The sequence below is a fragment of the Vitis vinifera genome, chromosome 18, assembly GCF_030704535.1.
Source record: "Vitis vinifera cultivar Pinot Noir 40024 chromosome 18, ASM3070453v1".
NCBI lineage: Eukaryota > Viridiplantae > Streptophyta > Magnoliopsida > Vitales > Vitaceae > Vitis > Vitis vinifera.
This window is the reverse complement of record NC_081822.1, coordinates 4358456-4385937: the sequence shown is the minus strand read 5'-3', so window position 1 is coordinate 4385937 and position 27482 is coordinate 4358456. Positions and strand designations below refer to the sequence as shown.

The 27482-nt window shown below is 35.1% G+C and overlaps 3 protein-coding genes across 9 annotated transcripts; 1 reads left to right on the top strand and 2 right to left on the bottom strand.

The window, feature by feature from the left end:
- The first annotated feature begins 370 nt into the window (after window positions 1-370).
- On the top strand, window positions 371-8465 carry LOC100267801 (carbon catabolite repressor protein 4 homolog 1). 7 transcript variants are annotated; one of them, XR_002028853.2, is made up of 12 exons: window positions 374-625; window positions 1989-2688; window positions 2818-2904; window positions 4850-4933; window positions 5010-5093; window positions 5186-5266; window positions 5353-5406; window positions 5491-5579; window positions 6009-6120; window positions 6555-6696; window positions 7372-7535; window positions 8016-8119. XR_002028853.2 is itself a non-coding variant. In XM_059734343.1 (11 exons), the coding sequence occupies exons 1-11, from the start codon at window positions 474-476 to the stop codon at window positions 7406-7408; spliced, it is 1746 nt and encodes a 581-aa protein (XP_059590326.1). In that variant the 5' UTR covers window positions 371-473; the 3' UTR covers window positions 7409-8009. The 7 variants fall into 7 exon arrangements, 6 of the variants coding, with proteins under 6 accessions (XP_059590326.1, XP_010664323.1, XP_010664326.1 ...); XM_059734343.1 differs by lacking the exon at window positions 8016-8119 and having other exon boundaries at window positions 371-625; window positions 6555-6820; window positions 7372-8009; XM_010666021.3 differs by lacking the exon at window positions 7372-7535 and having other exon boundaries at window positions 372-625; window positions 6555-6820; window positions 8016-8465.
- A 2652-nt stretch (window positions 8466-11117) lies between these two features.
- Window positions 11118-12309, bottom strand: LOC100262645 (protein CURLY FLAG LEAF 1). Its single transcript, XM_002284130.4, has 2 exons — window positions 11975-12309; window positions 11118-11847 (listed from the first exon to the last, which is right to left on the bottom strand). Exons 1-2 carry the CDS (start codon window positions 12188-12190, stop codon window positions 11428-11430), a joined length of 636 nt encoding a protein of 211 aa, XP_002284166.1. The 5' UTR covers window positions 12191-12309; the 3' UTR covers window positions 11118-11427.
- Window positions 12310-17162: 4853 nt separating this feature from the next.
- LOC100232961 (hexose transporter HT2) lies at window positions 17163-22377 on the bottom strand (the record flags this gene model as incomplete). Its single annotated transcript, NM_001280888.1, is given in 4 exon segments — window positions 17163-17654; window positions 17813-18442; window positions 19976-20295; window positions 22139-22377. Coding segments are annotated over 4 exon segments (1503 nt in total). The 3' UTR covers window positions 17163-17234.
- Between the last annotated feature and the right edge of the window lie 5105 nt (window positions 22378-27482).

Below are 27482 nucleotides of genomic sequence, written 5' to 3'. Positions count from 1 at the left end.
AAAAAAATATAATAAAACATTTTAATAATTTTATTTTTAGAAATTATTATTTAAAAAATTATTTTTTGAAGAAATATTTTTTATAACGTTTCTAGACAAGCCCTAAGCTTCTTGAAATCCCTGATTAACAATTAAAAAATAAAAAGAATTAGAGGATAAAATAAATGCAATATCTATTTAAGTACGTAATAAACATGTGTGTAAGAAATGAAAAAATCGTGACGGTAGGATCTAACGGCGGGCCGTAAATGGTAGAGGATAGAATCAAGTGAGGCAAGAGGGGTAAAATGAATTCACCCCGTAAATTAAATCCAATGCATTTCCCCTTTTGCCCCTCCTACAAATGCCTGTCTTCGCGTCATAGACCGAAGCGAAAGGGACTCTATATAAAGCATATGCCCATTCTCTTCTGTCTCTGAGGCAGAGTGAGAGTGGTGTGCGTTGATGAAAGCAGTGAATGCCAGGTTTTTGACATGGGTTTGCAAGAATCCGAAAGCCTCACATGTAAAGTGAATGTGACCCTTCCCTACACTACTCCGGTCGTCGGCCTCAAGTTCAAACCCGCGGTTCGAGTTTTGGGCATAACCTCCCTTCCAGCTCCCCAGCATAACAAAAAATTCAGTTGGTTGGTCTCCTCTACTTCATCTGATCATCATTTCTCGTTCTTTGATTTGTTCTTTTGAATTGATTTCACATAGGGCTTGGTTTATTTTTGTTGTTCATTTATTTATTTTTTTGATATATTCGCATTTTTTTTTATATGTATCTTGCGATGCAAGATGATTTTGCTTTGTCTGGAAAATATTAGGGCAATGTCTTTTGTTGGTTTTTTGTTTTCTTGGTTGAACTTCTTGCATCTAAATTTGATGTATTATTCGCGGTGAATGATTTAGTGTTTTTCTTTTTGTCTTTTTGGAACGATCATGAGTCTTTATCAAGAAAGAGAATACAGGGGGGCGAATCTCTCTATCTGTTGCTCAAAACCCTCATGATTTTAATGGACTATCTATTCACTAATGTATTGCATTTTTTCCATTTCAGTTACTAAACAAGAGAGTGCCAAACAGGCTTTATTTAGCAAATTTTCGCGTGTTAGGCCATTGAGTGTTACAAACTTTACCATTCCTGCGAAATTGTCTGATGAAGAAATAGTTTTCTGGGAGAAAAAAAAAATGATTGTAATAACAACAGGGATGAAATTTTGTGCCCTTTTGGAAAGGGTAGAAAGGACACACCGTGAACCAGAAATCTCAAATGGTTTTTTTTAAGCAGGATAAGCACAAGTATTTTGTTCATCAAGTCAAAAAAAAATAATTGATTGTTTTGTTTTTCTTCTCTTAATTGATTAATTAAAGGGTTGGTAGCAAATTGATCCAATTTTCAAGCACATAAAACAAAACAAAAGGATCTTTCGTGTTGCGTCCTCTAACCAAGAAATTGACTAACTTCTCTCAATCCACCTTGACTGAAGGTTATTTTATATGAATCTATTCCTCTTCCGTATCCCATAGGCATTTGTGTCCTAAGGTAATATGGTTTTATCTTTGAACACAAATCTCTGGGATACAAGGGTATACACACACATTTGCAGCAGCATACACCATATTAATTTGACTGCAAAACTCTCTGGCAGGTGTGTCCTTTTCTAAGTTTATGTTATGTACCTTTAAACTGTTGTGTTGAAATAGGCTGGCATTATATGGTGGTAGGACCTATTGTACTTTGCTGGCCAATTTATAACTTGGTCTTTACCAGGTATCATTTGACTTATCTTGAGTTGGGACCATATATATAACATATTTATCACATAAGCAGGTAACTGAAAAGATTACATGTTTTATGCGCCATGCTGGGATAGCTGCTATCCAGTGTATATCTTGTGTAACATACTAACGAGTAATTACCCATTCATGCTCACTATTCCTTGTTATATAGTTGATCTTGTATTGAGTTGGCAGGACATAATCATGTAAATCTGACATAAACAGGTACCGGGAAAAGATTACTTGTTCTGTGCACCATCTTCAGCTTGCTACCATCCAGTGTATGTCTTGTGTGGCATTAGATATGCCTGTCAGAGAAAGTTACTATTGCTCTAAGCAGTGCTTCTTAGATTTATGGCCGCAACACAAGGCACGTCATTGTCTTGCTGCTGAAAGTGTCAGTAAGGCTTCAAATGATTGTTACAGTTTGATGGGAAGGCTGAGAAGTAGTGGCTCTTGGACTGACTTTGGAATTGACTCAATATTTGTTGAGAGTGAAACACTGGTGGAACGAGAAGGGAAAACATGGATTAAGGTGGGCTCATCAGAAACTTATGTGCCCTCAATGGATGATTTTGGCTTCTGTTTGATGTTTGAATCTTTAGCAATAGATTGTTCACTTGGATTTCCCTTGTCTGAAATAAAGAGCATCATGACTGATCCGGTAATCATTCCTCCCCACCCTTGCCCTCGTCATATGATCCAAATTCAACACCTGAAGGAACCTAGGAACATCGTTTTTGAGTCTCAATCTTCTAATGCTGATACTTTTAGTGTGCTATCCTATAACATCCTTTCCGACATTTATGCTAGTAGGAGTGCACACGTAAAATGTCCTGGATGGGCTCTTGCATGGGAGTATCGTCGGAAAAATTTGCTCCTTGAGATTACTGGATATGATGCAGATATCATCTGTCTCCAGGAGGTGAAAATTTTCCTCACCCTACTTTATCTGCATGACTTCTGTCGCATGTAATTTGAATAATCTGGTCTGGTGATGCCCTGTGGCATCCTACATTCTTAGCTTATTTTGTCTTCATTTTTGGGTGAGCAGGTACAAAGTGATCATTTGGAGAATTACTTTAAACCCAAGCTAACAAAACGTGGCTACTCAGTTACTTACAAGAAAAAAGCCTTGCAGGTAATTTTTGTGTGGGTTCCAAGCATTGTGCATATATCTGATGGTTGAGCAAGTGGGGACATGATTTCAAGTGTTTGTACCAACTAGAAAGTTGGTGATTCAAAACCTATGATAGTTATGTGCACTAGCACATGCTAATAAGTGTATCAATATGGTGATTCAAAACCTATGATAGTTATGTACACAAGCACACGCTATTAAGTAGATCAATATGTATCTTCAAATAGAGGTTTAGATTACTGCAAAAACTAATTCATTGCACCATATGAAATGGTAATATATTCATGGTTTCTAGTCTAAATAATTTTTTTTTTTTTGGTTTCCTTCGTAGCTCTACGAGAAGTTTACTGTTTTGGTATATGTCTCTGTCTTTTAAAGCCTTATTTTCAAGGTTGGGGTTTTTAGATGTTTTGGACATGAGGTGCCTCAAGTAAGAAACTTCTATTTGTGAGGGCTTTTTCTTGCTGGAAAAGTGTGTGAGTTGTGTTTAAGAGGAGAAAACAAAAGGTGTCAATCCCACATTGGAAAGGGATGAAAACCTTTTGTGGAGAGGTAAGTGGGAGTCTCGGTAAATGAAGCCCATTCCAGTGGGATTTTGGATGGCTCGGTCCAAAAAGCCTTAATGGGCATTGTGTATGCTTGCATCTCACATAGGGGGAATCCGCCACCACCCCCAAATTGTGTTCTTGTGCTAGTCCAGTAGCCTTTTACAATTTCAAAATTAAAATTCTTTTTTCATTTAATTTTTAACTTGGTCATTCTTAGTGCCAAGTCTTCCCAATTAGAGGAGAGATCGGGTCAAGGGAGGTTGAATGAAAATGATTCAATTAATCAATCATTTTTTAATTTTATTTTGTTGTGGTTGTTCGGAGTCCTATTAGACTCTACCTATAAAAGCCCCTGCTTCCCCAAAGTCATTCATTCACATGACTCTTACTTTCTCTCTGGACGACTCTTCTGCTCTCTCTTTGCCTTTGTTGTCTGCTTCCAATACTTACTAAAAACAGCACCCGAGCCATCCTCCTTCCTGTTGCTACAACCTCCATCCTTGTTGCAGCACCCGAGGCATATTTCCATCCTTCTTGTTGTTGCAACCACCGTCCGCTGCTGCATCTGCCATCCTGCTGCAATCATCTTTTACAGTGTTGTAGCCTAATGGCCATCCGAGCCTAGTGCAGTCTGCATCCATCTGAGCCTGCTGCATCCTACAACCATCCGAGGACCATACTTCTGCTGCAACTTTCCTTTTGCAGTCCTTTCATCCTTCACATTTTTTGGGGGAACTTCCGACTCATAAGTTCTAGTTGTACTATCCATCGCCTACGAAGTGCACCTTAGGCGAGGTTCCTAAATGTTGTATCATGGAGGTAGGACGTCAGTTCCCTTCTACACCAAGGTTCATCTTTGAGGGCGAATCTACTTTAAGGATAATGCCTTGTCACACCTCAGCCACTTTAATCCGATAAGTACCATATTCCTGTTTTGTTTCTTGTTTGTTTGATTTTGGGTTAGTTAAGTTGCTTAAGATTAAATTCTTAGACCTCTTGAACTAACATTTCTCACCCTTGGTATTTGCTCCTTCCTATGCATATGCTCTCTCTTTTCTCCATCTTAGTTTTGTTTGTCAATTGGGTGAGCTTGTGCCTAATTTCAAACGCAGTTGGTACCATGGTGTACTCAAGCCTTGTTCAATGGCTTAGGATCAAGGGTTAAAAAGAAAAGCTTATGCTATCCTGTGTAGTAGCCCACCTCTCTTGCTAAGAGATTCTTCACATCAAATCCCAAAGTGCCCCTGTATGTGTTTTTTCAGGACTCATAACATCAGATCCATGTGTGTGTTTTTTCTCATTTACCAACTAGGTAAACATTCATAAAGAAGTTTGATAGTGGTGCATATTTCTATCTGTTCATAATTAGAAAAATGATATTATCAGATTTCTTGCAGGTGTACACAGCTAATCAATTTATAAGTGATGGGTGTGCTACATTTTTCCGACACGACCGATTCAAAGAAATAACAAAATATGAGGTAAAAAACTCTATTTGGTTTGATGTATCGTCTCTTTTGTGAATGGGGTTTAATTATGCAAATATAATTTTTGTAGCTTGAGTTTGATAAAACAGCATTGTCAGTGGTTGAAGGATTGGAACCAGGCCAAAGGACTGAGGGCCAAATTCGTTTGATGAAGGTAATTGTTATTACATTTTTATATTTTGGCTTTCTGAAGTTCTCTTGTAAACATTTTGTTCTACTAGTATTTTAATCTATTTACTTATACAGGGTAATATTGCACTTGTTATAATATTAGAAAGAGTGGAAAATGGCAGCTCTCTTGGTGCTTTTCAGCCTAGAATTTGTGTGGTACTATACACATTTGAACTTCTACAACTTTACTTGGCTAAGCGAGCTTCTGGGATCATTGACTCAGTCATGCTTTTGACCCTCAGGCAAACACTCATATATATGCCAACCCAAACCTTCCAGATGTAAAACTATGCCAGGTGCGTTCTATTATCCATATCTCTTCCATTTATTTCTATAAGAAAACCAAGTGGATTTGACAATTCCTCTTCTTGTAAACTAAGGTTGCAAGTCTTGTTAATGGACTAGAGAAAATTGCTCAATCACAAATTCCTATTTTAATTTGTGGGGATATGAACTCTCTTCCTGGAAGGTTAGTCTTCTGATGTAATGAATATTACCAGGTAGTGAAATGAATTAGAAGAATGTCTGCCCTTGCTATGTATCCATTGCTCAGTACAATTCTGTTGCTCAGAATGATAGATCTATTTCATGCACATTATATGACTCCTCTTCCTACTTGTTTTTCTGTCCTTTGTTTCTAAATTGTGAGCCTGATAATCATGTCTTTGTGCCATATTTCCTTTTCCCTGCCATTTCTTTTAGTATCAATGTCATGCATAGGATATGTTCTTTAATTTTTAATTTTTTAATTTTTTATGTCATTTTTGTTGGAGATAACTTCTGAGTTTTAGAGAAATATGAGAAAATAGTAACTATTATTTAACATATTCCTGGATTATTTCTACATGTGCTTATACTTGTATTTATGAAATTCTGTTTGTATGGTTCATCATAGCAGTGATCCTCATAAGTTTCTAGTCACTGGTAGAATTTGTCCTGTCAGTAGCAAGGAGACAGCTGATCCATTGGGTATATATAATCTTCTCAAGCTTCAACACTCGATTCCTCTGGTAAGGGTATTGCTTTTCTCACTGGGGATCACAACTTTAAATTTCATATCTTCAAAATATGGAAGTTTTAGGCAATTTAGAAATTTACTTTTATTTTACTTATTGGGAATGTGTCTAGAAGGATTGCTGCCTAGATCTTGAGTGTGGATGAATGCAGTTTAGGTTGTTCAGCTTTCATCCTTTCAGAAGAATACAAAGTTTAGTAGTTCAGCTTTTTTACATTTTTCTCTCCCTTCCTATTTTGTTTGTGAGCTAAGAGAATGGGGTTTGGGGTGGTTTTGGTTGGGTTCATTGTGATGGTAGCTTGGTCTAGACCATTTTCATTACTACATTCATGTGTTTGAATTGTCATACTATAGCCAGAAGCATCCCATTATCATTATTATTGTTGTTGTTGTTATTTAATCTCTGATATTTGAGGGTTTCTTCTCCAGGTAAGTGCCTATTCATCTTTACTTTGTTCGGGGAGAGTGAAGGAAGATGAAAAGAAGAAGATGAACCAGGAGACAAAAGAGCCTGTATTCACCAATCTTTCTGGAGGAAACTCATCAACTTTGGATTATATTTTTCACACAGGTATTCCAGATATTTATCTGAGCTGTTGCCGTGGATCAAGTTTTTCACCTATCAGAATACATTCAATGTATGATTTTGCTGCTAAGTTTGCATTGCCTCACACAAACTGTATAGTGTCTATCTGGTAAGTAAATGATATTGTACTGTAGGATGTTGGCGGAAGGACACATAAGCTGCATCTGCTTAATAAATCGGTCATGCATTTTTATTCCATCTACTTATCTGTACTATAGCACAAAAGCCACTTGTTCTTAAATTTACTTTAGTTGCTAAATGAATCAAATCATGGGTGTCATCTAATTTTGAATAGATCATAAAGTCCTCACTAATCCAGCAGGCTTTTTCCCTATGTCTTGTATGGTTGGCTGTCAATTACATTAAATCTTATGAGTTATAGGGGCATTGATCTTGTTTGGCATTTTTTGTAGTAGTTTCAAAAGTTTGTTCCAAGACTTCACAAACAGGGAAAAATGGAAAAATTAATTTTAGAGATTGTCTCTCCTTGCAAAGTAATTATAGAACCGTTCTGAATGTTGTTGCCACATCCAACTCTAAATCCACCCTTCATGGTTCCATCGAATTGCGGATTAAACTCAAAAGTGGTTGGGAAATATTTGTTCTGTTTTGCTTATAGAAACACCTGATCTCATAAATGGTTTGTTTATCTCCACTCAGGAAACCTGACACCTCTCTGGATTTATATAGAAGGTGATTTAATGGTTGGCCAAATATTATTTTAGGGCAGCTAGAAAGGAGGACGGATTAAAGCACACTCATTGGAGAAGACATTTCCCAAAATAGCTTCTGAATGTAATCGAGTAGGGATCATGATGTTTTAGGTAGGCCTTTGTTATAGCTGTATTTTAGTTTGCAAGTAACTATTGTCTACCTCTACCAAAAGAAAGAAAGAAAGAATTTATTAGTATGCCTTGTTGGGATAATACCCCTGATTTGATTCAGTACAGAGTGAATAAGCTAACTTTAAAGGGTAACTCTAGGGAGAAAATCTTGATCTCTTACCCTTGGAAAAGTGAATAGTAGACTTTAATGTGGAAACTGTTTTGATAAATCTTGACCTGGCTTTCATTAGACATTGCTTTTTCATAGTCTAATTGCAGCCCTTTTTCAAGTTGTTTCCATTCCCATAGCAATGCCAGGATCACATAATTTCAGTATGCACTCCCTGTTGCTCCTTTATTTGCTGGTTTTATTTTGTTAACGCTTGCTTAAATTTTCTGTGTCCAAATTTTTGTTTCTGCATGATATGATTCCACACTGCATTCTTTTCCTTCTAAACTGTATCTGATGTCTCTAAGCAGAGAATAATTTGGAGGTTGAAGGTCTTTTGGAGCTTCTCAACTCCGAAACTGTAGGTGAAGCTCTTCCATCACCTTTATGGTCATCTGATCATATTGCCCTCATGGCAAATTTCAGATTTAAGCAAGCTTTCTGCTGGGAGCCGCACTCACCACCTCCTCAAAATCCATGGCACCAAGCTGCGCCTCTGTCATAGAATACTCCTGTGCATAAGTGGAAGATTCAGAATGGATTATGATCAGGTGGTGTGTATACATCTGTAGTTAGAGAGTCTTATGAGGCTGCCTGCCCAGACGCACCTCTCTCTCTCTCTCTCTCTCTCTCTCTGTGAACTGAATCATTAATCTACATTTTGAACTCTACAATTCACCAATTACTAGTTGATCTGGTCTCTCTCTCTCTCTCTGTGAACTGAATCATTAATCTACATTTTGAACTCTACAATTCACCAATTACTAGTTGATCTGGAGGCCCACACATTAATCTTTTCAGTTGGAAAATGGGAAGTCTACCCCCAAGTACTAGTGAGTTTTATGATTTTACATAATTATCAGGATCTTTCAGTTTGTTTATATAGGTATAACCGGCTCTCCATGTTGAAGAGCCTCCCCCATTGCCCATAAATAGCAGTCTTTTGGCATGGGTACTCCAATGGCAGTGCCAAATGCATCCCACCAATCAAAGCATCGCATTTTTTTTCTGAATTTAAAAAATTGCGTTAGTTCTTATTTTAGCATCTACTTTAGACGACACTTCCATTAGCATTTTGATGCTCTGAGAAGGGCACAAAATACAAATATACAGATCCATTCACCGGAACGAACTACTTCATGCCAGAAGTAATGGCCGCAGCATGAGACTGCATGAGTGTTCAACGTAAGTTACTTTATATTTTCCTTTTTTAAAGCTACGGTGGTGCTTTCTTGGATGTGTACTCACCCATAACCCTCTTATGGTCTGATCAGATTTAGAATTTGATAGGTGGGCATTCCAATGCAAATAGGAATGGAAATATGGGGGGAATTATAATACCATGGGTCCATTACAAGGATCAATTTTAGTTTCATAAAAATAAAAATTCATTTTTTTTGTTTTTATTTAATAATTAGTGTTTATATGTTAATTAAAAAAAAATATGGGAATTGTTAGATTCATATTTTAAGGATTACGCATCCCTTTTAATTAAATATTTCTACTTAAAATGATAAAAGATACTTGGAGGGTTTAGTAAATATATTTAACAATTTAATATGATTTAATAACTTAAATTAATTCACTAAAAAATATTAAACATATTAAACATATTTCACAAATTATTCATAAAATAATTTAGAGTCATAATTTAAACTTAAAAATGATATTAAGTATTAAATTAAAATAATTTATTTATTTATTTTTAATCTTAATTTTTTTATTTGTTCATGTATAATAAGAGTATATTTGAGAGTCATTACTCTACATCTATGAATCATTTTTTATAGTAAATATTTTGTGGTTATTTTATATATTTATAATACTTTAAATATGAGTATTTAAAATAATAAATACTAATTATAATTAATGAAGGTAAATAAGTTAATTTGATAATAATTTAAGATAGATTTTTAGTTAGTTTTATTAAATAACCTTAATACTTTAAATAAAAATTAAATAATAAGTTTCAAACCAACTATTTCAAAATAATTTAATTTAAAACTCCTATAAATTTTATTGTGGCAAAAAAAAAATTGTTAGTATATTCTTAATTGAGAGGAAGTAATCAAACAAAATATCCATCAACTTTTACTTATAGATCAAATATTCCTAAAAATATTATAAAGTTTGGCTTTGAAGGTTACTGTGGTTCTTCTTTCAGAATATGTAAATATTTTATTTTATAGTTTTTTTCATTAAAAAAATAAAAAATTATAAATATAAAAAGAATATAGCTATATGACCATAAATATCTAACAAAGTGGGTTTTTATATCAAAACTTTTCTCCATAACATTTCTATTAGAATCCATTTAGGAATGATTCTAACTAAAGCTCTTTTATCCATAACGTTTCTATTATAAATGCTTTTATTAGAAACCTTTTTAGAAACGATCATTTGATGTTTGGCAATAAATACCAGGAAAAAAAAAAAAAAACAACTTTGACGTTATTTATGGTAATATGTCATCTAAAAAAAATTAACTTTTGAATGAAACACCTTCCACATGAGTATTTAGGAATCACTTTAAATGAGAATTTTAGAAATGATTTTCAAAAGCCTATTAAATATCTAATTTATGTAAGGAACAATTCGAAAATTTTCAATATCACTCCTAGAGGCTCTTAATCCCACTTTCATAAAAACATTTGTAAGAAAAATCACTTCTTGGTTGAATATAAAAATAATAATAACAATATTTTTCTTTAATGTGTTATATTAGTAAAAATAATTTTTTTGAAAAACCATTTAAAAAGTGATTATTAATGAGTTACTTGAAATGATTATCTAGATTTTTAAAAGTTTGTGAGAGATGACTTATTTTTTGAAAAAATGCTTTTAATCCTCTCAAAATCAAAATCTAAATATAAAAGGATGATAATTTATTATTACAAAATAAAACTAAATAATTTTTATATATTAGCTTAATTTATTAGAAGTTTATAATAATTAAGAACAAATAAAAAGAAAAAAATAAAAAGAAAAAAGAAACAAATATTCTCACATATGTTATTTTAATTATAAATAAAACTAGACGAGGTATAAAGAAGATTTGAAATTCATTAGTACGTTTTTGCTCATCTCTCATTTTTCATATGAATCCAAGATGGAAAAGTGAATTCAGAAAGTAAAAATTTTTAGCGGGCGAAGGGTATTATTGATGGAGGAAGAGGAACATTCACAAGTAAGTTAATAATCAAGAGAAAGCAAAAGTTTTAGAGAGAAGAAGGTATTCTCCATCTATGAAGAATACCTAAGTTGACCCCGATAGAACTAGAAGCACTTCAAACGGGCTCTAACACTGATAAATTAATCTGCAGCCTCTTGCATGCACCCCATGACACGCAGGGATAAAGAGAGTGACTGCAGAGTTGTTGGGGTCTGGTCTAGTTCTTAACAGACATTAAATATGACATGGAGAAACCCAACTGAGATTGCGTCAATAGAGTATGAAACACATACAAATAAAGGTGGAATTGATATCCCATCTCCCATCTCCCCTCTCCTGCACCCACAATGACCTCCTTACACAACCAAAATTAAGTTCAAAGAAAGAAAACTTACTTGTATATTTACAATATTATAACATAATTTTGGTTTCTCTATCTCAAGTGAAGGTAGCAATTGATTAAAGATGAACCAAATTAGGATTCTAGTCTAAGATATTTGGCTTGTGTCGCTTCAAGGGTTCGACAGTGGATCTCGTCCTACGTAAAAAAACTAACACAAGAGGCTAAACCTTCGCTTGAAAAGGTTGGGAGGGGTTTGGTCTGGTGGGTGCATGAATTTGCAGTTTGGACATGTCGGTGAGGACTTGCACAGCATTACCAGCATGTGACACCGCTTGCACACAGCTGCAACCATCTCTTGGTTATCCCCTTCGAATGCCAACCACGATGGAGAGCATGCTACCCCCCCTGGATTCTTCTTCTGTAAGGATTCCTTTGAATTGTGGGAGGGACTGCCTGAATTCCACTTTCCCATATTGTCATCAGGGCGGTTCCTCCTTAGTGAGTCGCAAGGTAAGTTGAGCTCCAGTTCCAAGCTCATGGGGCCAGGACTCGGCGGCTCTGGACTTGCCCTTGGATCCCTGGATGTTCTCTTATGGGTTCTCGTGTTGTAGAAGTGTATCTGCCCTGACTGCATGATCAAGACGATAAAACAGTAAGGCCCCGGTTGCTATATACTATATATATATATATATATTAGTCTAGTTAGTTAACAATTATAATTGGGCTTACATGAATACAATATATCTGAGGTGTACCTGAATATCAAGGCATCTTTGCCACTCCAAAGGTAATGGAGTCTCAAGTTGTAGCTCAATATCGAAGATGGATTTTGTGCTTTTCGCCTTGGACTGCAACTTGAAAACCTCTTCAGTCCCAGTCTTTTCCCACTTCCTCTTCTTGGATAAATTCTCAAACTCGGAGACAATAGGCCTGGTTGGATCAGGAGATAGGGGCGTTTGGAAGGAAACCATGGCTTCAATCAATTGACTCCCGCACACACTCGGACACCCTGTGAGTGTAAGATGAAATGGTGAAAATGTTTCGGTGATTATATAGGCTGAGAGAGAGGCAGACAGAGAGAGCAATATTATGAGGGGCAGGCAAAAATCTAATAGGGCATTAATAAAGGAAGAATTAAGATGGCCCACGTCTCTATGACGTGGTGATCAAGTTGGGTTGATGAATTAATTAGAAGAAGTGTACAAATGCAAAGCAGGGTCATAAAGGCAGGATGGGAAGTTGTAACCAACCAATATTGGGTCAAACACACACCATTTGGTCATTGCAATTTTCCATGACTAGCACACCTGATATTTGATGGCATCCAATCGCCCAACACGCTCAACCTGACTGACTGCTTGCTTGCCCGATGCCTGATGGTCATTACTAACTGGTTGGCGCTTGGCACCATGACTCTCTTCTACAAACGAAAGCAATCCTTGATAGAGTTATTAGAGGCGGTGACATGTGGGAAAGGGAGAGAGAGAGAGGGGGGGTGGATCAAATCGGGGGATGTCATTAAATGGGGCACCCTGTATACAGTTGAAGAAGGTCTTGAATGCCCATCGATCCTTTATTAAATAATAACTCTCAACTTCCACAAATGGGTCACTCAAAGAACTAAACTTTAAAGGCTCTCAACACCCTCAGCTAGCAAAACAACTCCCATCCCATGACCCTTTGAATTTAATCACTCCAAGAACTCCACTTTAAAAGCTCTCAACACCCCCTCCTCCTCAGCCATTAAAAACAACCACGTCCTATGAGCTATGAATGTGAAATTGAATTTCTCTCTCTCACTTTTATGTCCTAAAATACCTTCTCCCAAGATAAATTTAGTTATTTAATTGTGTTGTTGGACCACCCAACAACCTCCTCCCCTTACTATGTGTATTCATATCTGTTCGTCTCATGTAATTAACACATCATTCTTTTGTTTCTTCGAGTTGGATTGCCCGTGATACTATATTATTAGGGTAAGTTTCTTCGGTTGATAAAATATCCAACAAAAGCAAAGAGCTGGAAGGTTAGGCCTTTAAGGGTTTTTCACCAACCAAATTATAAATTGGGGAGGGACCCTCAATAGACTAGACAGCTGCTGTATGACATAACTGCCAACTCCATTTCATTGCTAGTAGTCAAAAGATTAGGACTCTTGAAGTGTTTTTCCCAAACTAAGGGTATTTTTGTAAGGTAGCCACTAAAATTGAAATGGAATATATGGAAAAAATGTATAGATATCCAGGAAAAGGGACCGAAATCATTAAACTCTGAGAGTGAGCGTGTGAGAGAGGGAGAGAGAGAGTAACTCTACCTGCCTTCATTAACTCATCTTGAATTCACTTAAATGCAGAATTCAAGAATGACATTTGAATCACCTCGCTTTCTTCAACCCCTTTCTTCATCAATCTCACCACCGGTTTCTGTTTAATGCTCTCAACCCACCTCCTCTTCCCTTCATTTATTCTAAGCCCCCCTCTCTCTCCCTCTCCCTCCATTTCCATCACTTCTACGTATGGGTATAACTGTCAGAACCTACTCTTATTACTGCTAACTGCTAACTCGCAGCATTGCTCTTTAAAAGAACTTTTTAATTCACTACAAAAGTGTCCTCTCAAAACCAAATTCATATGAGAAAATCGTATATCCATGGGGACCCATAATTGGATTTGCTTTATACCATGCTCAATTTTTCCCTTTTTCAAGTCTCTAACGTCTATGAAGGGTTGAGTTGAGAAGACCTTTCCTCGTGAAAGGGAACTGGGAAAACTTGTAGTCTTGGATTTTCAAAAAATGACAGTATCGGAAGAGACTTGTGTCATTATGATTGGTGATGTCAGTGGGGTGGTTTATAGAAGTATACCTGTGAATGAGATGAATGAGGTACGTGATAGGTAAACCTAGAAACTTGCCTCCCTATATCCCAAATCTTGTAAAGGGCTACTGCTTTTTCATTATTCGTAAATGCCTTAATTACCTTTTTTTCTAATCATTTTTCCTTTAACAACATTAGCCTCCTGTTGCCTACAATACGAAGTTGCATTTAATGTGCTATGCCTTAGTTTTAGGATTATGAGGTTTTTTTTTATTCCTAAGTGTTAGACGATTTTAGCCTTGGTGTCGTAAAATTTTTTTTTTTTTCTTATATATATATATATATATATATTAAAATTTTAAAAAAAACTAATTATTTAATATAATATCAAAACTTAGTTTGATGGGTAATCGTTTCATTGGAACATAGGATTAAGCTTTTAAATATTTCTATATAATACAACGGTCGAAAATGCTCATAGTCTCAAAACAAAGCGTTCAAAATATGATGCCAATGCAAAAATGGTAAAATAAAAAATAAAAAATATAAAAAATAAAAAAATTTAAAGGAAAAAGAAAAGACCCTTCGGGAGAATTTGAATGCACACTTCTTTTAATGCATGTGTTGCTCCACAAAATTGAGGTAGAATTGATACTTGCTCCCAAACATTTAGTAAGTGCAGTGCCATATACATTCAAAAGGCATGGCCCACCACAGAACCCAAATCTAAAAAATAAATAAATGTCATGCTCAAGAGAATGCGAGCTTCTTATTTGGTGGGACCTCTTTCAAAAAGATCTGACGGTCAACAGTATTTGATCGTTCATCAATAGTTAATCAGGTGGATCCATATGGATGGGGTCCACTTTTTCCAGAGTAAGATCCATTTAATGGGACCCACCCACCCTTCTGAACTTCCATTTCGTAGCAGCTGACAGTCGCGGTTGGTTGGTGGGTGTAATTTTGTAGGGCAATTATAGAGTGAGGCTACCCCCATGAACTCATAACATGGAGCCTCAGTCTTCAATTCTCTCCTTTGCTTTGCACCTCAACTGATGAGAGTTGGACTTCAAAATATGAATCAAAATTAATATCATCTAATTCGGGAAATATGAGACGATTCACCCACAAATGTATGAATTGAAGAAAGGCCATTAGATGCATTTGAGGAGCCTTTTTCATTTTCATAAATGGCGTGGCATTCAATAGCCCTTAATAAATCGCTGAATTGATTGGATAAGCTTACACCTCAAGCTTTTGAGTGCAAATTTTGTCCATCCATTAGTGTCTATCCACTGGGGCGCAACACTCCACTTTTAACTATTTTAGAGGGCTGGGCCCCACTCTACTGCAATGGGCTTTGGAACTTGGGTGGGCCTTTGCTTTCATTCTAGACCCACAATTTTCTCTTCACCCGAGTGAATTTAATTCCCTCCCACATTTTCTCACCTACACCCAAGTTTGCTTTGGCAAAGGATTTTATTTATTTATTTATTTTTATAATTAGTTTTGTGTGTGAGAGAGATGTGATCTATAATTTTGTTTTCTCAACCGTTAGGGATAAAGATGATAGAATGATGAAGGGCAAAGTTGGGTATGGTAGGGTGGGCCTACATTTGGTTGCAACCCAAACATCCCTCGTAGTATTAGTTTGGATAACCATCGTTTTAGGCTTTCCATTCCTTGAAAAGACACAACACAAGAGAAAGTGCCCATATTTATGATTGTCCAAAGTACCCAGACCCATGTTATTTAAATCTTATATTCTGCTTTAGTTCAAGAATGGAGGGGTCCCGCAATACAGTTGAATTAGTTGGTATATATTTGAGTGAGTGGGAATGTGGCATGACATTTGGGTCCAGCCATGGCTTAGAGATGCCAAAGGCAGCCAAATTGTTGGGACTCAACAGGCATGCATTAACTCCGCAGAGTTCTCTGAGGCCACACACGGCGTACATGAACTCTGGAGCCTAGAGGGACAAACCTGCGCCGGCTTTGGAACTCCGTGCACGCCCTCTTCGAGGAAAACCTTTCGTCTCGCACACAAAGAATGGTATAGAATTTGTCATTCACAGCCACTCAACTCGGGTTGGACTGGATAGTATCATATTTAGGATGACAGAGCATGTTCAAGATTTACACAAATGTTTTTGAAATTGAAATTTTGAATAATAGTAGAAATGTAATACAATCTCTATATCTTCTAACTGTTTTTTAAGTGGATATTTGACTTGGGCCTTAACTTGGTTCTGACCTTGACATGTATGAGGTATGAGTTTGGACCTTACGTGTCTTGGGTTGGGCTTGGCCTTGACCTGGGCTCGAACTTGTATCACCTATGGTTTTCATCCCTTATAAATATTATTCTTTAATTAAAATTAATATTTAAGGAGATTTTGAAAATATATTTAGATAGTGTTATCCTTTAAATATTATTCTTTAATTAAAATTAATGTTTAATAAATTTGCAAAATATATTTGGATACTTTTTAATTTATTTTTAAGAATTGATAGTTGCCTTAATAATTTTTAAATCCATTATTATTATTATTTATTTTGTTAATTATATTTTAATTACCAATTGTATAAGATCATGGGACATTTGTCACAATTTGATTTTTTTATTTTGCCATTAACGGAAACACGTCATTCTTGTAACTTGTTATTTGATTACACGTGGTGGTTAATAAGTGGGTAAATTTTTTTTTGCCGCCGCGCGTGTCTGAGATAGTAGAAAAGTGGTTTCCCAAGTTTGTAGCAAAGTTCATCCTTTGCTTGTGGGCTGCATTTGCAGTGGAAGTGTCTTAAAATTATTGATCATAATCCCCAAATTAATCATTGTGGCATGTGATGTCATGTTTGGTTGTAGGAAAGACAAAAAATTGGTAGAAAAAAAAAATGATTTTCTTATATTTGATTTCACCCTATACATCTAAAATTGGTCATTTTTTAAGTATGAAAAACACCGAACGTTAGTTTTACAAATTTGAAATGAGTTCATTCCACAATGGATAGTTAACTACATGTGCTCAGGGTAATAATGAACATAGAATAAAATATGCAATTTTAGAGGATGATTATTAGATAAATCATTACATATTAATACTGGAATTACAAGAAAAGTGCGAGGATATGTGAGCATAAGTAGAAACTGGCCAGAATGTTTCAATGAAATTACTGGGACTTGAGAAGGCATTTACCTATGGCAGAGAAACAAACCTCCGCCAGAACCAATGCCTCTCCCAAACTTGATACATGGATTCTAGAGGAATACCTTTGGTCTCCGGCACGAAAAGTATTACGAAAAGGGTCATTGCAATGAGCCAACCGGCATAGAAGAGGAAAGTGCCGTATTTAAAGTGGCACAGCATGGTCAAGAATGTCTGGGCTAGCACGAAGGTTGTTGCGAAGTTGACGGCAACGCTTATAGCTTGGCCGGTTGTGCGGATTTTCATAGGAAAAATCTCACTGGGAATGAGCCAGCTCAGAGGACCCCATGACCAACCAAAACCAGCTGCATAGATGCACATAAGTACCAGTACCAACACCGCGTACCCCCTGGGTATGTCCTTTGTTCCCGAAACGCCCGTAGTTACTGCTAGCACACACGCCACCGCCACCTTCACTCAAATGCCATGACAAAAAACAAAATTCAGTTTCAAGTTCAGATCAGAATTCCTCGGAATTTCAAGTCGGAGCTTGAGAACGTAGTGCATGTGATGTGTATATTCCAAGAAAATAATGGAATGGGATGCAGTGCAGAGAGGTTACAGCATACCTGACCGATGATCATCTGAGTTCCACCCTCCAGGAACAGAATTCTTCTGCCATATCGATCAACTATAAATGTAGACACAATGATGGACAAAAGGTTCACACATCCCAGTATTATGGAGGCTATCAGAGCCGAGTCGCTTCCAAATCCCACAGATTGAAAGAGGACCGGCGCGTAGAAGGCGATGATGTTAATCCCAGTGAGCTGCTGAAAGAAAGGAATGGCAAAGGCCATCACTAGGTGCGGCCGATACTGCCTTTCGAATATAGTAACGAACGGCTCTTCATTTGCAGCTTTGACTGCTTCGCTCGTCTTCACTAGCTCAGCCAGCTCAGGTTCGATGTCGATGTCTTTTCCTCGGGCTTTACGGAGAGAGTCGCGAGCTTGGGCCACCTTCCCACGTTCCACAAGGCTACTTGGGGTGTCTGAGATAAGTAGTGCACCCACAGTCATGATTACCGAGGGCACAATCGCAAGGCCGAGGGAGAGGCGCCACCCCCAGCTGATCTTAGCGGTGCCATAATTTAGGCAATTGGCTACCACCACCCCTATGCCTATGAAGAATTGAAAACTTGTGCCGAAAGCACCGCGCCATTTCGGTGGCGCCATCTCCGAGAGGTAGATAGGGGTTGCCTTCACGGTACCACATTTTATCAGGTAACAAGGCCGAAAAGGCCAAAAACAAAAGAAATAAATTTGGTTTTCAACTTCTTAAGCCCTTCAAAACACAAATCAGTGGAACGTATGCTGCCATTATAGACCAATAATTACAACCTAACGAATCAAGACTCAAGGGTAAGATATATTGCTTAGAAGAATAAATTAAAATTAAGAAGATGTTTCATATACTCTTCTTCTAAGTATTACTTTTCTCTGAAAATATAGGGAGAATTCTGTCGAGATGTTCAAAGTTTTTACAATTTCACCTTCAAAAGAAAATAATTTTCAAAATATGCATTCTAATAATGAAAATTATCAACACACGGACATTACCCTCTAACCCTCCAACCACCACCTTTTTTTTTTTTTTTTTGGCATGACAAGTCAAAACTCATCATGGTTATTTAAAAAAGAAAAAATTAACATAATACAATCAACCGTTCCACATCATTTTTCTTTTTTCCTTTTTTCTCCTCTAGGATGTCTTCACCTTTTTTTCTTTTTTTTAATGTGTTGCTTTTATAAAATCTTTTTTATTTCATTTTTTTTTAATTTCATCTTTTCATATTTATTGATTTTAATTATTTATGAACATTCTAAATATAAAATAATTAATGATAAAAAATTTAATATAAAAATAAATACTTAATAAACAAATTTAGAGATTTAGGATATAAGATTTTCTATATTTCTACTAAAAAAATATTTATATATTTTATAAATCTTATTATATTGTCTATTATTTTATTACTCATATTTTAAAAAAAAATTAATTTTTCATGTGAAAAATTAGAGTCGATAAATATGATTTTAACTTTGACATTTTTCTTTGTTAAAATGCTTAATATTTTTAATTAAAGAAAATAAACACTTGGTTATGATTTTAACATTTTTCTTTATCAAAATTTTTAAAATTTATTTATATTAAATAAAAAATATAATATAATTTTTATTAAAAAAATATTTAATCATTTATATTAATTTTTAAATAAAAAATAAAATATTTACATGCTGAAATTATGTACAGAACGACACAACATTGAAAATGAAAAAAATAACACTATAGTGATTAGAAGTACCATAAAAAAAGAGTGATACATCCTTCTAACTTATTAGAAGTCTTTTATGAAAGAATAGTATTCTCTTTTCCAAAATTTTATCTTCTTTAATTAAAAATCACGGTGAAATCCATAAGTAAAAATTAAATTTATTTAATATGCATTTATTTTTATATAAATTTTTTATTAAAAAAAAAATCATGTGGCATGGATGAGTGTCACATGTCAATTTTTTTATTATACATATATATTTTTTTTCTTAATTTTTGAGATGTTACAAGAAGTTATGAAAAAGAGGGAAAAGTTGAAGGGTAATGTTGAAATTTTCGTAAGTTACTATTAGAGTATACGTGTATATAATTAGGCAGAGAAGTTGGGCAACTCTATAAATGGTGGCGATTGTTGTAAAGAAAACAGGAATGAACGGCAGTGAAGAGCATCCAAATACCTGGTTAGTGAAACCAACACCAAATCCCAGCAATATACGGCCCAAGATGAGCATGGCAACATTTTCGGCCCCACCATTGAGAGCAGCGCCAATCAGGAAAGTCAAACCACCAATTATCATTGTGTTTCTACGTCCCACTGCTCTGGTGAGGCGACTAGCCACCAGGGACGCTGCTAACCCCGCTATGTACAGTGAGGATGTGAATGCTGTTAAGACGTGGCTGTCATACACACAGTATATGTTGGTCTTGGCGTCCGCCGCTTTCCTCAGTACCACCGGGAAGAATTTCTTAAGAAAGGGTTGCATCGTTGTTACACCTCCTGCAATTTATTAAAAAAATTTCCTTACAATTTAATACCGGTGACAAATTTATTCACTTTTTCTCTATTAATTCAAATCATATATTTCTCACTGAAAGCACAAACGAATTGAACTTTGTCTGACGTAAATGGAATAGACCACAAATAAAGAAAACCAAAATATAAAATAATTTCGAAAGTCAGAAATCTTGTGTGCGTTATTTAAAAATAAAGGGTAGAGGATGGCATCAGCAATTGGAGTTGAATGGCTTGTTTGGGTGTTAGGTAAAGTCTTAACATCACTTGGCATGTGGGTGACAATTGTGCATGATAGTTTAGTTAGCAAGGAGGTTATGAAAAATAAATATTCTAATGGATGATTCCCCATCATGCATGGCATACAGCAAATAGACAATTAATTTGCAATTAAAATATAAAATAAACAATGGAGCAACTTGGAAAAAATAGTAAAAATTACCGCTTAAATTAAAAAATTTGTGACCCACAATATTGCTATCATGAATACAGTTTAGATAAATAAGTTTCAGCTATGAAAGTGATACGAACAAAGACTAGGTCATCATGAGAAATTTCTCCTTACTACTTGTTTTTTTCATAAAAGTTTTTTTTGGATTTTAAGAAAAAGAAAAAGAAAACACCAATTTTGATTAAAAAATAGTTTTCTATTTAATTTTTTTAAATTTTTTACTATTTTTATTTGTTTTTTAAGCCTTTTTCAAAAAATAATCACACAAATATAAAAAATGATTAAAAATAGGAAACTTGATATTGATGCTATTTTTTAAAATATATCTAAAATTATAGGAAATAAATTAAGAATATTTGAAGGTAGGCTTTCGTTCTAAAAAATATCAATAAAATAGTTTTCAAAAGTCGTTCAAGCCTCCTTTTTGTCCTTTTTAGCTTACTTAACAGGGAAAGAGTAAAAATTCAAGATCATATCTATAGGAAAGTTCTTCCTATCAAAAGTTAAACTATTCACATCCCGAAAGGTCATTTTTATGCAGCTGGTAGCTGTTCACCGGATCTGCACACACAGGCCACAACTACCCAGGCAACAACCACAAAGACGGAATTGCGCATCTAGAGCTAGTATGAGAAAGAAATGGAAAATATTGGCGTTACTTCCACATGCTGTCTGGTTATGGGGTCAATCTCTCGTCAAAGAGAGCGTATGAAATGAAAGTATTGCCATATTTCCACGTTAATTGTTTGAAAAATGGCGATGAAATTTGGAAGTTGGTATAGATAGCTAAAAAGTGACAAAAGCAAGTGGCGCACAATCCCTTTCATTGATGGCACGGGTATGATGAAGGGCATTATCTTCTCTACTGGTCAACACTCAATAGATCCCACCCCCACCTAAAATTTGGATCTTTTTCCCCAGAAATCTCAATCATTCTGTCTATGGCCATTATAGCTTGAAATTTTGGAAACCCCCTGGGCCTGTTTAAGGTCAAAATTCTAAGAAAATATAAGTTCGGAAAACGTTTTAAAAGGTTGTCAACAAATTATGTTTGATCAAAATTTAGGATTGAAATTAATAATTCAAATTCATCGATGAGCTAATTAATCAAAACTCTCGGAATTAGTGAAGCAGTGACCATATGCTGGTCCAGATAAAGACCTGGGAATATTTAAGTAAGCAGAATTCAAGTTGAACCGGAAACGAAAATTTGATCACAGTAAGACTTCGAAAACGTTTATTTCAGTAACTGCAACAGAAAATAAATGCAGAGCGTGGATCTTGTCCAAACTAAAGATGGAGGCTTCCGATGGACACAAAAACTCGAGACGAAGCATTTACCAAAAATTGAAAGAAAGGAGAAGAAACGGTATTCACCTGAAATTCCGATGTCATACCCAAAAATAAGGCCACCAGATGCGGCAACGATGCAGGTGATCACCACCGACGCTGTTACCTTGCCACTGAAGGCCCTGGAATTGTCGTCAACGGCGAAACCCCCCACTGCCATCTTGTCTCCTCTTCTCCCTTCTTTCACTCTCTCGCAGTCCAAACGGGACTTACTACTGTCTTCCGAGTAGCAAGGGCGTCATGACCCTAGTTTTGTTTTGTATGCCATACAAAGCATGAACGGATGACTAAAATCTATCTGATCACAAATCATCCGGCTCTTTCCAATTTTATATGACTCAAAAAAACTGTTGAATTGTAGGTTGCACCTCGTCTGACCAAACCAAACCAATTGCTACGCTGTGTTGACCTCATATATATATATTTTTTGATGAAATAAAATAACTTATTTTATTTATTATATTTTATATTTAAGTAAATATTAAATAAGATAAATAGTAAAATATATTATCTCATTTTTCTTTTATGTTTTTTCTGTATATGAAATATGTTAATTCTAAATTAAGATATTTGACATACATATTTCATAGATAATAAATATATACATCCTATCTTATTTTCTAGTCAAACATAATTTAAAGGTAATAAATAAAATTTTTTACCATAAAATATATATATTTCTAAAAAATTTACTTATCTTTGGATATTAAAGAAAAAAATAAATAAATATAGTAATAGCTTAAAACATTAATATCTTCATAATCGGTATTTTAAAATGGTAAAATGAGAATTCCAAACCATCATATACTTATTAGCCTTGTCACTATTAAAGAAAATGATTAGGGGAAAGAGGAGACTTTAACGATGGTGAGTTGTTACGTGACTGTCATTAGCTGGCAATCAAAGTAAAGAAACATCCATTACCAAGCCAGCAAAGCAGGATAAAAGCTTGGTAGCTGGGCGGCTGGGCACGTGGCAGTGTCACCTTCCATTCTCCCTGATTTTTTGATTTTTTGATTTTTTTTACTGTGCTTCAACGGCCAGTCTCTCAAGGTTCAGAACGCCAACGAGTTTAATATTTCATAAATTCTAAACAAGTGGGGTTCATCATTAGAAAATTATTCGGGCTCTAATTTTAAATGTGTGACGTTATAAAAAATGACTTTGACCCTTGAGTTTAAAATTTGTTTATACCATATGAACTTTTGTCTTTTACATTTGTGGAATATGAAATTGGAATCTCTAAACCCATGCCATGTGCTCTATAGTGTCACTTGACTCTTAACAATGATTGTGAGGTGGGGCTGTAACCCTATGTATGATGCATTAAGAGGTAAAATTGAGTCCCTACGGGAATTTATGACTCATAAGAGGGAAGATTTGCTATTATTTGCTTCGACTTTTGCACCCTCAGCTTCAAGGCATTAGCCAGTTTCAGAAATGTTGAGTTTGAGATGATAAAGTGACCCATAATATTCCAACCAACCTGACCCATCAGTCACGAAAGTACTTCGAAAATGAAGATGGTTTTGTATCTATTGATATTCATCATATGTAAATGAAGAATGATTAATTCCTCGTGTTGTACACGTGCTGGAGTTGTCCCGTCCAAGATTTGCTAAGAGATGTAATAAAAAATTAAGACACTTTTTTCAACTGGAAACCGAATAAGAAGTGTTTTCTTATAATTCTTATATTTCAAAATGTTTCAACCATTTTTTTTTAAATTACAAAAAAAGAGAAAATAGTAACAAATATCTATGTGTTTTATATTTACCATATAATTATTTTTTATATAATAAAAATTATAAATATTTATTAAATTTTAAGTTTATTGGTATAGGATTGTTTTAATCAAGTGATACAATATCATCCTATGAGAGATTGAAGAGAATGAAGCGTATGCTTATGGGATTATTGTCTTTTTCTAAAGTGACATCCAAAATGATGATTGTAATGCTTAATATAATAAGATATGCTTTAAATATGATTGGTTTCACCTTCATAATTATAAAGTGCACGAAGTATTATACCAAATCCTGAATCTCATAATCATTGTTTGATGATGCATTAATATGGTATTAGATAACATAGGTGGTTGAACGGCTAGTCTAATTAAACTTACTAAACTAGTCAAATAAAGGTGGGTGAAGACATGTAAAAAGGTTGGAGAATTGTACTTTTAATGATAGCAAATCCTAAAAATGGGTCAAAAGGATATAAATGTAGAAAAATTAAGCCCATAAACTGACAATGGTTATACGATTGGGGTGAAGGATGTACAACAACTATAATGCTCAAGCAACCTTTAGTGGTTGTCACCTAATGTAACCCTTAATGGTTGTCACATAATGTAAAGTTGGAAATTGAATAAAAAGAAAATATAATTGAAGTACATATAACGTTCATAATATTCACCGTTTGATCTTGATTAAGTGATCAGATATAATATAAAACAAGATAAGAGAATAAATTGTTATCTGCTACACATTCACATATTCTTACAAAATGATACCACTTATAATTCATTATATGTCCAAATTGACATTAAAAAATGTGTTGTAAATGAGGATTCCTCTACATTGTGGTATCGGAGATTATATTATATTTCCATAGATAGAATTAAAAGATTGGTAAATGATGGGGTACTTTGTACTTTAAATTTTACCGACTTTGAAACTGGTGTAGACTGTATTAAGGGAAAGCAAACAAATAAGTCAAAGAGATGTGCTACTAGGAGTTCTGTCATACTAGAGATCATACATACTGATATATGTAGTTTAGACATGGACTCTCATGGTCAGAAATATTTCATCTCTTTCATAAATAATTTCTCACGATACATGTATCTCTACATACTTCATAACAAAAATGAAGCATTCGATGCCTTTAAGGTTTTCAAGGCAAAGGTAGAGAAACAATGTGGTAAACAAATTAAGATCGCGAGATCAGATAAATGTGAAAAATATTATGGTAGATACTTGAAAGATGGACAAGTACTTGGGTCATTTGTGAAGTTTCTTCAAGAGCATGGGATTGTTACCCAATACACCATGTCTGGTTCTCCAAACCAAAACGGTGTAGCAGAAAGAAGAAATTGAACTTTATTGGACATGGTGAGGAGTATGCTTAGTAGCTTAAAACTTCCTAAATTCTTGTGGACTGAAGTACTTAAGACAGCAGTGTATGTATTAAACCAAGTTCCAACCAAGGTTGTCCCAAAGACGCCATTTGAGTTATGGAAAAGTTGGAAATCGAGTTTGCGACATATGCGCGTTTGGGGATGCTCGTCTGAAGTGATAATTTATAATCCACAAGAGAAGAAACTGGACCCAATGACTATTAGTGGGTATTTCATTGGATATGTTGAAAAGTCTAAGGGGTACAAATTTTACTGTCCATCTCACAACATTAGGATTGTGGAATCAAGAAATGCTAAATTTCTTGAATATGACTTGGTCAATGGGAGCGATCAGTTCAAAAACACAGTTTTTGATATCGATCATACAGAGTCTCCACTTTCCACTTCAAGTGATAGATTATTTGTTGTTCATAACACCCTTCAAGTTCAAATGGGTGTAAAACGAACAATCGTTGAAGTTCAACTAGTCATTAAAGTTTCACAAGTTGTTGACAACATTCCAGTAGATCAAGTTGATCAGGAGTTGTCTGATACTTTTGAACAACAAGTTGAATCTCATACTTCCTTAGAAGATATTGGTGCAACCTTAAGAAGGTCTACTCGAACTAAAAGGTTAACAATTCCTAGTAATTATGTAGTGTATCTACAAGAATCTGACTACAATATATGAACTAGAAATGATCCCGAATTTTTTTCACAAGCCATGAGTTGCAAAAAATCAGAATTATGGTACAATTCCATGAAGGATGAGATGAGATCCATGAGGTGCAACGATGTTTAGGACCTTGTTGAGTTGCCTAATGGAGCAAAAGCCATTGGTTGTAAATGGGTTTTTAAGACAAAGAAAGACTCATTAGGCAACATTGAGAGATACAAGGCCAGACTTGTTGCAAAGGAGTTCACTAAAAAAAAAAGGAATCGATTACATGGAAACCTTTTCTCCTGTATCTAAGAAAGATTCCTTATGCATTATATTGGCATTAGTAGCCCACTTTGATTTAGAATTGTAACAAATGGATGTGAAAACTGCATTTCTTAATGGAAAACTAGAGGAGGAGGTTTACATGAAACAACCTGAAGGATTCCCCTCTAGTGATGGTGAGCAATTGGTTTGTAAGCTTAAGAAATCCATATACGGTTTAAAACAAGCATCCCGCCAATGGTATTTAAAATTCCATAACATAGTTTTTTCATTTGGTTTTGTAGAAAATGTTATGGATCAATGCATATACTTTAAGGTCAGTGAGAGTAAAGTTTGTTTTCTTGTTTTATATATAGATGACATCTTACTTGCAACCAATGATAAAGGCTTACTTTTCAAGAGGTGAAACAATTCCTCTCTAAAAATTTTGACGTGAAGGATATGGGTGGAACATCTAATGTCATTGGCATTAAGATCCATAGAGACAGATTTCAAGGTATCTTAGGTCTGTCTCAGGAAACCTATATCAATAAAGTTTTAGAGAGATTTCAGATGAAGGATTGTTCACCTAGTGTTTCCCCTATAGTGAATGGTGATAGGTTCAATTTAAACCAATGCTCGAAAAATGATCTTGAAATGGAACAAATGAAGAACATTCCATATGCTTCTAAAGTCGGAAGTTTGATGTATGCTCAGGTCTACACAAGGCCTGACATTACATTTGTTGTTGGAATGTTAGGACGATATCAGAGTAACCCAGGTTTAGACCACTGGAAAACTGCAAAGAAAGCGATGAGATATCTTCAAGGAACTAAAGATTACAAGCTTATGTACATGACGGACAAGCAATTTAGAGGTTGTTAGTTACTCAGATTTAGACTTTGCTGGCTGTTTTGATTCGCATAAATCAACATTTGGATACATTTTTATATTGGTTGGTCAAGCTATATCTTGGAGAAGCGTTAAGCATACCTTAACTGCTATTTCTACTATGGAAGCTGAGTTCATATCTTGTTTTGAGGCTACTTCACATGGTGTATGACTTAAGAGTTTCATTTCCGAGCTTAGAGTTATGGATTCAATATCTAGGCCATTGAGTATATATTACGACAATTTAGCTGCAGTTTTTATAGCGAAGAACAAAAAAAGTGGAAGTCGAAGCAAATACATCGACATTAAGTATCTAGTCATAAGAGAACGTGTTAAAGAAAAGAAAGTGGTTATTGAGCACATTAACACTAAATTGATGATCGCTGATCCTTTGACTAAGGGCATGCCACCATTGAAATTCAAGAATCATGTAGTGA

Excerpts from the sequence above, each read along its gene's own strand:
- LOC100267801 (XM_010666020.3), top strand. The coding sequence starts at position 474 with ATGGGTTTGCAAGAATCCGAAAGCCTCACATGTAAAGTGAATGTGACC. Across the intron at positions 5,267-5,352 it reads TTCAGCCTAGAATTTGTGTG|GCAAACACTCATATATATGC; the intron begins GTACTATACACA and ends TTTGACCCTCAG. Across the intron at positions 5,407-5,490 it reads CAGATGTAAAACTATGCCAG|GTTGCAAGTCTTGTTAATGG; the intron begins GTGCGTTCTATT and ends TTGTAAACTAAG.
- LOC100262645 (XM_002284130.4), bottom strand. The coding sequence starts at position 12,190 with ATGGTTTCCTTCCAAACGCCCCTATCTCCTGATCCAACCAGGCCTATT. Across the intron at positions 11,848-11,974 it reads AAAGATGCCTTGATATTCAG|TCAGGGCAGATACACTTCTA; the intron begins GTACACCTCAGA and ends TTGATCATGCAG.